The sequence below is a fragment of the Octodon degus genome, unplaced genomic scaffold (assembly GCF_000260255.1).
Source record: "Octodon degus isolate 3935 unplaced genomic scaffold, OctDeg1.0 scaffold00018, whole genome shotgun sequence".
NCBI lineage: Eukaryota > Metazoa > Chordata > Mammalia > Rodentia > Octodontidae > Octodon > Octodon degus.
In genome coordinates, this window is record NW_004524594.1 from 1863102 (window position 1) to 1876632 (window position 13531).

General features: G+C 53.5%; 1 protein-coding gene across 1 annotated transcript in view; it reads right to left on the bottom strand.

The window, feature by feature from the left end:
• The window catches only part of Creb3l1 (cAMP responsive element binding protein 3 like 1), a 33824-nt gene extending 26572 nt beyond the window's left edge, over positions 1-7252 (bottom strand). Inside the window, exon 1 of the mRNA XM_004627003.2 lies at positions 6802-7252. Within this exon, the coding sequence (XP_004627060.1) occupies positions 6802-6903 (102 nt within the window). The 5' untranslated portion in view covers positions 6904-7252. The remainder of the gene's footprint in view (positions 1-6801) is intronic.
• Positions 7253-13531: the final 6279 nt, after the last annotated feature.

The following is a 13531-nucleotide window of genomic DNA, read 5'->3' on the forward strand; positions in this document are numbered from 1 at the left end:
CACCGACCTGTCCATCCATCCATCCACCTACCCACTGATCTGTCCATCTATCCATCCACCTACCCACCGACCTGTCCATCCATCCATCCACCTACTCACTGACCTATACATCCATCCATCCATCCACCCATCATCCATCTACTCACTGACCTGCCCATCCATCCATCCATCCATCCATCCATCCATCCATCCATCCGTCCATCCAATAAATATTTCCGGAGCACTCAGTCAATATAGCTGTAGCCAGAAGATAGAAAAAAAAAAAAAAAACCCCTCAAAAAACAAAAACAAACAATGCCCCCCCAACAAAACATCCTCCCAGAAAATGAATTCTCCCTGCCTTCAAGCAAGTTCAGTCTAGTAATGAAGAAGCCAAGGCTCAAAGGCTCAGGGAGGGGAAAAGGCTTGGCTGGCACAAGGTCACAAGTGAGGCTATGGGGTGAGGGCGTGGCCTGCCAGCAGCAGGGAGCCCACGGGCACAAGCACAGGCCTCTCTACCTCCAAAGAGAGCCCCTCACTTGCTCCCTGAGGCCATCTCCCTCCAGGCTCTCCGTGAGGGCCTGCTGGGCCTGCCTTTTGCTCTGCAGCTTTCATTTTTGTTATTCTTTTGGAAGAGAAGGGGTGGGAGTGGCGGCTGCTGTCCAGCTGTTATGTCGGACCACACATCCCAGCCCAGATGTGTCAGACGCCTCTTTGTGATGGGTGAAACAGCTTCTGGGCCAAGAGCCAGAGGCCAAGGGAGCAGCTTTAGGGCCCCAACCCAGGGGACCTGGGGAGGAGGCACACTGCGCCATCCGCAGCAAGCAAGCTTGCTTGTACCACATGCTCAGGTCGCCTCCTGGACCCCGTGGTGCATCCGGGCCATGGGGATCCCAAGTTTGTTGACTGTTCGAAAACATCAATGCCTATGACATACTTCATCTGAAGGCCAGAGTTCTGAGCCACATGCTCCCTGTCCTGGCTCCCCCTATCACCCCCGTCCCCGGGTCTTTCCAGGACCTGTCAATCACTTGGGCTTTCCTGGCACGCCTAAGGGGGGTCCCATGGAGTCCTAGCCAGAGCACTGCGCATGCTCATGACTCCACTCCACCCCACTCTTTCTCCTCTTGCCTGCCCCCTGGAGCTCAGAGACTTCCAGAAGAACAGCCTGTTCTCCAGCATCTGGAGCTGGTTTCTTGAGGGGAGGTTCAAGGGCAAGCCGGGTCCCAGAGAGAGATGGTCGGGCAGGCCTGGGACCAGGATTACAAGGGGCACGTGGCATGGGGAGAGGACACATACGCCCTCCTGCGGAGTCCTGGGGGCTGTGGAGAGCAGGAGGAACAAACTAGGGGTGGGGTGGGGACAGGGAGTGGCATCCAAAGGGAATATGAGATAGGGTGGGACTTGGGGGTTTCCTAGGGGCTCTGATTCAGTCTCCTTAAAGCCCCAGGTATCCATGGAGCACTAAAAAAGGCGTGAATGAGGGTCAAGGCAAGGGCTTTCTGATACCCAAACTCCCCCACTTCCCAACTTCCCTAGTCCTAGACAGTAAGCTCAGAGCAGAGTGAAAGAGGAGAGCTGGACGAGGTGCAGCAGGCCTGAAATCCCAGCACCAGGAAGGCTGCGGAAGGAGATCAGCCATGAGTTCAAGGCTACACAATGAGTTCACAGCCAGCCTGGACTACATAATGAGACCTTGTCTCAAAAACAAAAACAAAAACAAAACAAACCGAGAAGATGAGAGAGAACTAGCGTCCTGCTGTTTCTCCCTTTCTTGTCCCCTCCACTGGGCTCCTGTGCTGGGCCCTCCATTGGGCTCCCCTCCTCTGAGTCTGGGTCTCCTCACCAGCATGAAGAAACAGTCCAATCATACCCGCTGAAACGTCCTCCAATAACCCCTGTGCCACCAGGGAGGGGTTTCATTGAGGAGGGGGTGTGTAAGTCACTTCCTAGAGGGACCTGTGACCTAACCTTGACTATGACCTCTAGCATGGCTCCAACTCTCCAGCAGTCCCCTGCATCCCTCCATAGCATGGGCCATATGGAATCCTGCACTGGCTTCCCCGCTCCGTTCTTCTCTTTCCCATATTAGTGGCTGGAGGGCCAGGTGCCAGATGTCTTCCCATCCAGGTAACCCTGGCACCTGAGAGGGGGGCCCTCCTGTACCCAGTCCCTGAAGGAATGGACATTTGCATTAATGAATAAGCAAGGGAATCCCCAGCTGGTGCAGTGAGCTCAGGGCAGGGTTCCATAATAGACTGGGGGGCAGACAGAACTTCTGGGGAACCCAGGGACCCCACCACCCTAGGCCCGGGCCAGGCCAGGACTCTGAGGGTCCCCAGCTGCTTTTGGAATTGTCAGTAGACTTCTCAAACACCTAGATCTGTCCCCATGTTGTTGCTTCCCTTCCATGGGGGGGGTGTGTGTGTGTGTGGCTCCAGCATAAAGTAGTTTTCTTAAGAAATAGTCCATCCTTAAATAAAGCAAAGCGCTCTACAACATGACCCAAATAGCTCCTTCCTGCCCTATGTCCTGGCCGTCTGCGCTCCTTCAAGGTTGCCGAGTTCAACCTGTGGCCCGCAGGAAGCTTTCCATCTTGCTTTTGCGTCTTGGTGAGAGTACAGATCTCCAGGGCCTCTCTGCTATTCCCCAACCCTGCAAAAACACAGCTCCACCTTCTGCACAATTTGCAAACTGTAGGCTCCAGAGGCGGAGTTTTACCATATCCACCACCTCTCTGGTACCACAGTGCTGTGCTAGGCTTATGGCAATGCACAAAACTGGTCTCTGCTTTTATGGAACTTTCTCATGGAGGAAAAAGATAATAAGCCAATTAAGATAACTGAATTGGGATTAGGGTTATAAAATAAATCATAGCACTGAAACAGAAAAGAACAGGAGTGTCACTTCAGGAAAGTTGACAGCGATCCCCACCTCAATGGTGACCTCCAGTCAAGCTCAGGCCCCTCCACAGGGGCCCACTCCACCATGATCCCCAGCATGGCCTGTCCTAGGTCTTCCCTGCTCTGTCCTCCCATTGAATGTAAGCGTCCAGATGGGCTGCAGGATGCTGAGGGGCGGGAACAGACGAACTTCAGAACTCTTTCCCTTCCCTCCTCCCTAAAAAGTGTGAGGTCTGACCTGATCCCATTCATTCATTCATTCAACCATCAGTGCATGGTTGAGGCTTACCCTGGGCAATGAGGACAGAGTGGGACTCATGTCCTTGACAGGAGGGGAGGCAACAACAACACCCATCCCACAACTCTGGGTTTTGTGCAGGAGTAAGAGGCCAAGGAAATCTTCCCTTCTGATGTGTAGCTCTGAGATCTGGGTTTCTCCGTTAGATTTTCTTCATTCACAGTTTTCCAGTGGATTCTACTCTGAGAACACAGTGCCTTGACCCTTCTGTCTTCTTTCATGAGAATTTTTTTTTTTTTTTTTTTTTTGGTTCCAGGAATCAAACTCAGGACCTTCAGTTTGCCAGGCAGGCACTGTGCCACTGAGCAATATTCCTGACTCTTTCGTGAGAGTTTAAAGAAAACACACGTGCACACATCCCCTCTTTTGAGGGCCATAAAAAGCCCACCCACATAGGCACAACCAAACACACATACTTCTCTAATCTCCCTAAATCCTCCAAAGGCTGGGAGTGGGGGTGGGGGGTGGGGGCTGGGGATGGCTTTCTGCTTCCCCAGTGCACCCGGGAGGAGAAAGGCAAGGGACCTGGGAGCGGTGATCAGCGCCCCCCCATAGCCCCCCCTGGGTGGGTCCTGGGTCCTGCCTTCCCACACCTGGCCTTCCCAGCTGCTGGGAGGCGAATGAGTGTACCGGGCAAACATCCTCGCCGCTTCCTGCTGCTCCCCTCTGAGACAACAGAGCGCTTCCTCCTCCTCCTCTTCCACACACCCTCCCAGCTGGAGCGTCTCTGGGACCCTGAGACACTTTGCTCTAAAGGAATCAGTCATCCCTTCCTCTTAGCCAGAGGAAGGAGGGATGACACACACAGACCTAGTATTTCCATCTAGAGCCACCAATCACTGTCCCTTTGACCCCCCAAGCCTGGACCCTCTCTCATGCATACCAAGGGAGTGCAGGGTCTCCGGGTACAGAGGCAGAGGGCTGGGAGATGGTGGCATCAGGAAGAGTGTGAGACTTGGGGGTGGGCAGAGAGAAGACCCTGCATCTGGCAGGAAGGGCAGTCCCTTCTAAGGTGTTCCTGGGATTCCCTCTGGCAGACTGCAACAATACAGTGGTCTCCCAGAAGGAAAATAAAGCCCCCCCCCCCACCCCTGCAGACACACCTGCCTGGCTTCATGTGCTTGGTGCCTGTCCTGGGGCCATGTCTCCGGCATATCTGCCCTTGGGGTGAGCATGTGTGTTGATTTGTGCTTTTAGAGTGACAGAGCACACAGGAGTCCCACATGGCATCAGCCTGGTATCTGGGTTGTTTTTTTTTTTTTTTTTCTTTTTATGTATTTAGTACAGGGTCTACAGGGTCTCACTACACAGATTGGACTTGTGATTCTCCTGTTTTCAGCCTCCTAAACACTGGGATTATAGGTGTGCGTCACCACGCCCAGTCTCAATTGCTGGCTCAGTGCGCCCTGAGGGCAGGGCCGTCATGGCACGCTGGGGATCGAGCCCCAGCTGCTGCACTCTGCCTAAGCAGGCGCTTAACATCTGGGTATTTAAGGACAGGCAATATACTACTCCCTATCTTCCGGAAGGGGCCTTAGACTCAGGAAGATGAAAGTCCCGAGGGGGACAGGGACTCACCCTCACTCACGCAGTGCTCCTGGCCCAGTGGTCCTCGTCATGCCTCTTCCAGCTGCTGGAGCAAGTCAGCTGTGGCCCGCTACATGCCAGGCCTGTTATGTTCATTTTTACATTCATTTTAGCATCAAATCTCGATAATGCTATGGGGAAGGTTCTGATAGCCCCATTTTACAGATGAGGAAATCAAAGCCCAGAAGAAGTCACTGAACGGTTGGTGGCAGAAACATACCTGGTCCCAAATTTTCAGATTTCTAGACCGGGGGTCTTTCTCTACTACCCTTGGGCTCTCTGTCTGTCTGTCTGTCTGTCTGTCTGTCTGTCTGTCTGTCTCCTATCTCATGCCCTTGCCCCCTGTCGCCTGCATGGTTGTCCCTCCTTGTGTCCCAGTGCTGCACACCACTGTCTGATCACAGCCCTTTTCCTGCACTGGACCAGGGCCCAGAGGAGCAGCTGGGGATTCAGGGCTGAATGGAGCAGCAGGAAGAGCTTCGGGCGGCCTCAGCACAGAGCTCATTCAGAAGAAAGTGAAGCCTGGAGCTGCAGGGGCCCAGGGGAGCCCTGCTGCCCTCTTTGACTTCAAGGGTCTGAGCTGCAGCAAACCTCCTTCCCTCTCTCCAGAATCTTTTACCAGCTCCAAGGAGGCCGTGTGGATCCCTAGAGCCCTGCTGCTTTATTCTTAGGACCTGTGCCTGAACCATCCATAGGAAGACTCAGTTCAACCTTGCTCCATTTTGCAGACAAAGAAACTGAGGCTGGGGGAGGAAAGCTGGAGGAGGGCCCAGGCTCACAGGGACACAGAGCCAAGTTCGGTTCCCTGTGCTGTCAGGGCGAGACCTCTCTCCCCCATCTCCTTGGCCGGCCTCAAAGGGTGAAGACATAGACGTGATGGCAAAGGGAAAATGAGGAGGCCTCTGCTGTCCATTGGACCATGTGCCTGGGTCAGCCTAGTCTCCTGGGACCATGTGGTGGAAGTGAAAGATGCCCATGTCCCCAAGGACTCAGCTCTTGCTTGACCAAGGTTCTCTAGGTCCCGGCGGGTGAGACCCTGGTGTGCTTGCCCCTGCGGTGCATGTGTGAGGTGGAGATGCAACTTGCACTCCAAACAGCCCACATTTCTTGTCCTCCCGGCAGGCCCTTCTGAACCCAGATATTTCCTCGTTCCTTGAGCCCACGCCCCTCCCCCAACCAAGGCCGTAGGGTTGAGTCTGAGAGGGGAGGGCCGGAGGACAGAGGAGAGAAAGCCACGTTTCCTTAGGGAGGGAGGGGAAGAGAAAATGAAGGGAAAAAACGACAAGCCCGGCACAGACAGGGACTGTCATGAAATCACAGGGAGAGAAAAGTCAGCAGACAGAAGGGACCGAGAGACAGACAGTACGTTGACCCAGAGACCCAGAAGGTGAACCAGGCCTCCTTCCTGGGTGAGCCCCCCCCCCCCCCGTGCTGCTCTGACTCCCTGAGGCGCAGGTCCCACCCTGGGAGGTCTCCGGGCTCATTCTCTGGGCTGGCCAGGGGAGCAGCCCTAAGTTTCTGGGTCTGGCTCAGAACCCCCGGCTGGCTCTGACCCCCAGGATCCTCGGGTCTCTGGCTCTTCGAACTCTCCCCCTGTGCGCCCTTCAGCGGGGATCCATCGCCAACAATGTGGCCCTAAAGGGGGCGCAGGAAAGAGCGCTAACCCTTTGCTCCCCATCTGGTCCCAGAATAGCGGGGTGGGGGGGGTGGTCAAAGACGCTTGCGCGCGCGGGCAGAACTAGTGTCCCCTAAGCGCATGTCCGAGGCTGAGGCGGTCTTGGGCATTGACTGAGCCCGGGAGCTGTGCGCCCTGGCGCAAGCTCCGAGTCCCGGGTCCCGGCTCTGGGGCGCACAGCAATGTAGGGGACCCAGTCGCCAGATCTGTGAGAGCTGAGCAAGTGTGCCCCGCGGAGACCCTGCACCGAGCTCCCCAACCCTGTCCTTGCCCCAAATGCTCTGGTCCTTCTGGGGTCCCAGGCGCGCAGCGCAGGGGGTGCTGAGCTGAGCAATCATGGAGGAGACCCCTCTACTTACCGCATTGTTGAGGAAATCCGATTCGTTCAGGTCCCCCAAGTCCAGGAAGCTGGAGCCGGGGAAGAGCCTGTCGGCCGGGAAGGGCTCCAGGACGGCGTCCATCACGAGTGGTGCCGGGAACCCCTCGGAGCCCAGCGCGGGGCTCCCGCGGGCCGGGGCCGGGGTCGGGGCGCAAGGCCTCAGGGCAGCGGCACGCGGCGGGCTTGGCGCGGGGGCCCCGGGCGCACCGCGGGCATTCAGCCGACTCCTCCTCCGGCTCCTCCCGGGGCACAGCTGGCTTCCATGGGGAGCCCGGGGGTGGGGCTGAGGCTGGAGGAGCCCCCCGGGCCGGGTGGGAGCCGGGGGCGGGGGAGCAGAGCTCTCCCCCGAGACTGGGTGGCAGCCGGCCTCTCCGCGGCCGCTGCGTCTCCCTCTGCACGGTTTCTGTCACTTTCCTCTCTGGGAAACTGGGAACCCCGGGTTGGAGAGCCCAGCTGGCCGAGGCGCCACGCCCCCACATCAATATTCACGAGAACTCCATATTAATGAGGAGGGGTGTGGTTTGATGGGTTGTCCCTCCTTTTTTAAAGAAACATTTGCAGCCTAGTCTTGCCTTGTTTCTCGTCTCTGAGCCCTCAAGGAAGAAATTTAAATATAAAATGGTACTGGAGCCGGGCATGGTGGCACACACTTATAATCTCAGCATTCCGGGGAGTTGAGGCAAGCGGATGGAAAGTTCAAGTCCAGTCTGTGCAATTTAGTAATTTAGGAAAAAATTAAAAAGTCCCCAGAGCATAAAAATAAAAAGGCTAAGGATATAGCTCAGTGCAAAGACTTTAGATTCAATCCCCAGCAAAACTGTCCTAAAACCAAAATGGTGTTTCTGCAACATCTGTATCCTGTGAAATCTTTCCTAACCACGATCCCATCCTTGGATTGACAAGGGAACTGAATTATTTCAATTTCAGCCTGATGCCACCCAACAGGCAGGAACATAATCTCACAGCCCCCTCAACAGACTTTCTCTCGATGGTGCGACTTTGAGTTTTTTAACTCTTCTCTCAGCTCATTGCTTTTCCTGTGCACTCTGGGGACATTGTGCCTGTCACTCCATTGATAAAGTCCTTGTGTGACCCACACACACACTGTGAGGCTCCTGGGGCAGGACTACCCTCAGAGCTTTCCTGCGTGACCAGCAAGAGGTGAAATGGGTGACCCTTTTCTGGGCCTGAACAGCAGGAAGTCGGATGCAGTCATCCACTGTGCAGCTTGGGGCTGCAGGATACAGGTCACCTGACTCAGCTGGCCTCCTAGGATTCATTACCTAAGTGGCCTGCTCCTGGGCAGGACTTAATCTCTGGAAAGGGCTGATAAACAAGCCCAGAGCACCTGAACAAATGGAAGGATTCAAAAGGTCCCTCCCTCTGGGGCTGGGCACCCTCTTTCCTGTGTAGGAATCATCAATGGGATTAAGTGAGTCCTCCTTGTTTGGGTAATTAACACAGGAACTCAAAAGCCTTTATGACATAGAGGTGTCATCACAGCTAACCATGGACATCACAGGAGTGGCTGTCCATGCCAAATGGGAGAAGGGCTCATGGTGCCAAGATAGTAGCACTTGCCAGCTGGGGGCAGGCAGGCCAGTGGCCTTCCCACCTCATGACCCTGTTGACAGGCTCTGGGCAATCAAGTTCTGTCCCTTGGGCCATCATGGGGCTCTTGGCTCTGAGGCCTCCTGCAGAGTTTGTTTCCCAGAGGCTGGGATGACAGCCATGTTCTAGGGACCGGTTCACCAACAATGGGACCGAAAAGTCAAGCTGGATCAAAGAGAAATAGGTTCATTCTCAGAGATCATGGTGGACCAAGTTAGAGGCTTCTGGCTACTATGGGCATTTTCCTCAAAGGTGTCACATCTGGCCAACTGGGGACCACCCTGCTGGTCCTTCGTAGAACAAGTGGAGTGTTCTCTGGCTGGGCTGCCAAACCCATCTGTTGTAGGGGAACTTGTGGCAGCAGGTGTCTGGAGTCCTGGCTCCTGAGCTGGAGCCCCTGGTCCCCAGGAGGAGCTAAAATGTCCCTCTTCCTGAGGTCAGTTGGAAATTGTGCCTGTGTCCCCCTCAGCCAGCTCTGTAATTAGAGACACAGGTACCATTTAAGTGATTCGGGGAAATTATATAGTTTTAGATAAGTAGGATTAGAGTGTCCTGTGTTTCCTTATTCTTACCCAGATGAACACCCCAGGAAACTATTGGAAATAATCCTGGGGGAACATTCTGGTTCCGGCCTCTCCTGTGGAATCAGGGAGGCAGGATCTCCCAGGAGCAGGGGCTGGTGAGGATTGGGACTAGCTATGCCATGGCCTGGTGCAAGGAACAGCATGATCATTTTCTTTTCGGAGTGTAAGGGATGGGAAAGTCAGGTAGAGATAGGATGCTGGGGGATTTCTTCACAAATCCTATAAGTATTGAACACCTATGATACGGTCCTGAGCCTAGGCCCACGGGTCTCAGTGACTAAGAACTTATGTCACAGAGTGAGAGTATGGGAGAAGGCAGGGTAAGGAAAGGAGATTGAGACATTCGAAGAAGATAACTTTGGATCCTGACAAGGGCTATGAAGAAACACAGTGGTGTGACATGGCTGTGTGGGGAAAGAGGACTTCTCAGAACAAATTGTGTGAGCTGAGGACTGAATCATGGGGGTCAGACAAGGGGCGAGACAGAGGGAAAGGCACGCCAGGCAGAAAGAACAGCAAGGAGGAGAGAGGAGGCTCAACGGGGACAGGATGGGTGTGGCATTCCAGCGCTGCACACAGCCCAGCTCGGATGGGCATGCTGAACTCAGCTGTGGACAGCAGGGCAGCGCTTGTCTCTGGAAGCGAACCCAGCCTTCTCTGAACTGCACAGAGCTATACCCTCAGCCCTGTCTTGGCTCTCGGCCATTCTCCGGGAGTTGTAGGCACAGCCCTGGTCCCAGGTCTGACATCTGAGTTTAGACCTGACAGAGAGGGTTGCATCCTTCCTGCTGGTCAGTGCGCCTGGCCCAACCCCTCAACAACTGAAGGCATTGGTCCCAGGGCCAAGGCCAGTCCTGCAAAGCCACTTGGATGCTCCCAAATCCTGCTACTGCCCCTGCGACAGAAGGATCAGCAAGCCTTGGTTGCTGCTAGGCAGCAGCTGTCCCAGCTGTGGAGTGTAAGACAGCCAGCCTCAGGGACTGCCAGTGATACACAGGAGGAAAAGGGCAGGGAGAAGCGTCTGGTCTATCCCAAACCCTAAAGGTCAGGTGGAGGGACAGGCTGCTGCCAGTTTAAGCTTGAGCGGGATGGTGTGTGGGTGCGTGTGCGTGAGCACTGTGTGTGCACATATGTAACATGCATGTATGGTGGGGGCACCTCTGGCAGTTCCCTGCCCTTCTCTGCTTCCACAGCTATAAGATGGGGAGGTACTGAGACCCCGTGGGGTCCGCATCTGCCTATGGATCGCTCACATGTACCCTCCCCAGGATGGGGCCTGGTGCAGGCAGAAAGGTGGTAAAGAGCTGGCACAGCCTCGCCAGGATCCTGCCAGGGCTCTCCAGGAGGGTGCAGGCACCCGGCTGTTGACATGCGCAGGCAGGCCTGGGGTGGAGGCCAGAAGGTCGCCCAAAGTAAACCTGCCTTGTTTGCCTGGATTGTAAAGGAAAAACGCTTTGGCACAGTTTAACAGGAACTTCTGAGAAATGAAAACACATTCATCCTGGAGATTAGGTCAACTTCCGGGGCGCAGACTGGGGGACCCTTTGTTCTCTTGTGGCTGCCTCCACTGGGCTCTACCTGTATCCCCCCCAGGGCTTGAAGTCTGGAGGTGGCACCCTGCCAGCAGGATGGGGTGGGCTTGGGACCCTGGCTGTGGCTCTGTACCCTGAACCATGTAAATAGCTGACATTTATTGAGGGCTTGTTCACATTATCTTGTTTAATTCTTGGAAACAGTTTGTAAGATAAGGATTGGAATTCACTGATTCTGAGAAACGGGTTTTAACACCTATGAAGTCAGAATGTGTTCTTTTCTTTTTTTGAGATAGTGTCTTATTATGTAGCCCAGGTTGGCCTTGAACTTCAAGTGATCTTCCTGCCTCAGCCTCTTGAGTGTTGGGATTATAGGCCTGTGCTACCAGGCCTGGCTCAGTGTATGTTTTGTGATTGATGTCACCTCAAAGTTAACTTGATGGCTGGCTTCTTATTTTTCTCTTAATGTGCAGAAAATAATGTGTGTGTGTGTGTGTGTGTGTGTGTGTGTGTGTGTGTATCATTAACGGGTGACAGATTCCGGGAAACATGGTATCATTAACAACTCCAGTCTGCAGATAGGAAAAGAGGCATAGATGGTTTGTATCTTTCCTTTAAGGAAACCAAGGCTCAGGGCCGTGGGTGGGTAGCCTGGGGTCACCCCGCTTCAGAAAGCAAGCCTAGGACTGAGGGCTGGGCCTCCAGCCTGCGAGCCCAGGGTCCTTTGCACTCACCCCAGATGACCCAGGAGAGGCAGGAGCCCAGGAGAGAGGGTTCCAGGGCTTTCCTCAGTGCAGAGTGATTCACCGCCACCCTGCCTTGGAGAGAGGCCTTCAAGACTGATATTTTTCCTTTTTAAATTCTCTGAAGACTGAAGTTCCTGACGGCCTCAGAAAGCACTTGCCGCCCTTCCAGCTGCTTTTCCTGGTAACTGGGTTAGCTCTTTTTCTCTGAATTTCTGCTCTACTGTCCCATCTTTGGACGGGAGGCAGGTCCACCCCTTGGCGCTCGCCTGTCTGCTGCCTGGGGAGCAGCCCCACCCGCTTCCTGCTTGGTTCTGGCTCTGAATTCACCCTTCTCTCCTGCAGCCTAAGTTACCTGCAGCAGCTCTGCTTCTGGCTGCCTTGGCTCTGTCCCCCAGATACACGCACTCAGGCATTTCCAGTCCTGCATCCCCTTGCTCAGAAGTCGGAAGTCATAGGAAAAGCTGGGAATGATGGTATACACCTGTAATTATAGCACTTCAGAGGCTGAGGCAGGAGGATCCCTGAGAGTTCCTGGCCGGCCTGAGCTACATAGATGAGAGAGAGAGAGAGAGAGAGAGAGAGAGAGAGAGAGAGAGAAAGAGAAGAGGTCTATCAAGGACGTTTCCTTGCAGGTTCCGCCCCACGTAGAGTTGGCAAAGCCAAAACTATGGGCCAAGACGAAGGTCGGGGGGGAAGAGAGCTGAGGCCTGACTCTGTTTACTAACCCTACGGCCTTCACCCTGTCATTGCCCCCTGTGCCTCAGTTTCCCCAAGCTTCAAGCCTGGTGAGGCAGAAGTGGTTTGTCCCCAAGAGGTGGCACTGGGCCTTCAACTCAAAGGCTTTGCTAAGACACAACCAGCTCCACTTCTGTTCACACAGTTTGTGAGCTTTCAAGGTGAGCCAAGTCTCAGGGGCTTCCCCAGAAGGCAAATGCTAGAGATGGGGTGGGCTCTTATTTATTTATTTTGAGATATTTGAGACAGGGCCTTGCTGTGCAATTCAGACTGGCCTTGAACTCACTATGTAGCCCAGGCTAGCCTCAAACTTGCAGAGATCCTCCTGCCTCAGCTTTCTGAGGACTGGGATTATAGGTGTACATCAGGCATCTCTCTTTGAGGCACAGATCCAGGCAGCCTGTGACCCCATCCTGAGCACTGAAGAAACCCTTGTGTCCCCATCCTAAGGGACCAGCCCCAGCCTCTGTGACTGATCAACGCAAACAGAAATCCAGTGGGCTGCATTGGCCAAGCAATGGCCGTGACTCATCCACATGGCTGACACTGACAAAGGTTCTACAATCTGAGGTACAGGATCTCAGGATAAATCCTGAGGGCATTTCACTGACCTTCTCAGACCAAAAAGCTACAACTATTGTTGCACAGGTCCTGCTTTACCTTGGTCTTAACCATCCAGTAGAAAAGTATGAAGACGAAATATAGGAAATAAAGCCATGCTGTTAAGTTGAGCTGTGGGGGACTCAGGTCAATAATTTCTGACATTGCCAGTTAAACAGAAGACCCAATGCTATTATGGGCTACTGGACTCTTTTAGAATATTTTGCTGAGTTTACACACCTATAATATTCAATAACGGAACTTAGAAAAAATGGGGTATGCCTATGAATGTCCATTTTGTATCTGTGTATCAAAGTGGTTGGGATAGATATATAGTTGCATTCTCTTAATGAATAGAATGATTTTTTCTAATGGTGTTTGTAAATAGGATCACAAGTCCGCATCTTGTACAGCAATTAACCACTAAGAAGAATATATGCAGTGTAATATTTGTTGAAACTGTACTTCCAATTTGATTTGAAACTGTCTCATTGCTGTTTATCAATAAAACTTTGGAAAAAAAAAAAAAAGAAAGAAATCCAGTGGGCTGGGCCTTGGCAGCCACCATTAAAGCAGATATATATATTGGGGCTGGTGAGATGGCTCAGTGGTCTAAAGCACCTACTTGGAACAAGCTTAGCAAAGCACAGGGAGCGCAGTTCAATCCCCGGCACCACATGCCAGCCCGCCCCCTGGTGGGCTGATCTGGCCACACACACACACACACACACACACACACACACACACACACACACACAAAATAAATAAATAAATAAATAAATAAATAAATTATAAATAAATAAATAAAGCAGATATATATTCCAGCTGCTCAAGGAAGGCTTCGGAGCCTCCAGAGCGGCAGTGCGGACCCAGCCTCTGGAGGAGATGAGTGGCAGCAGGCC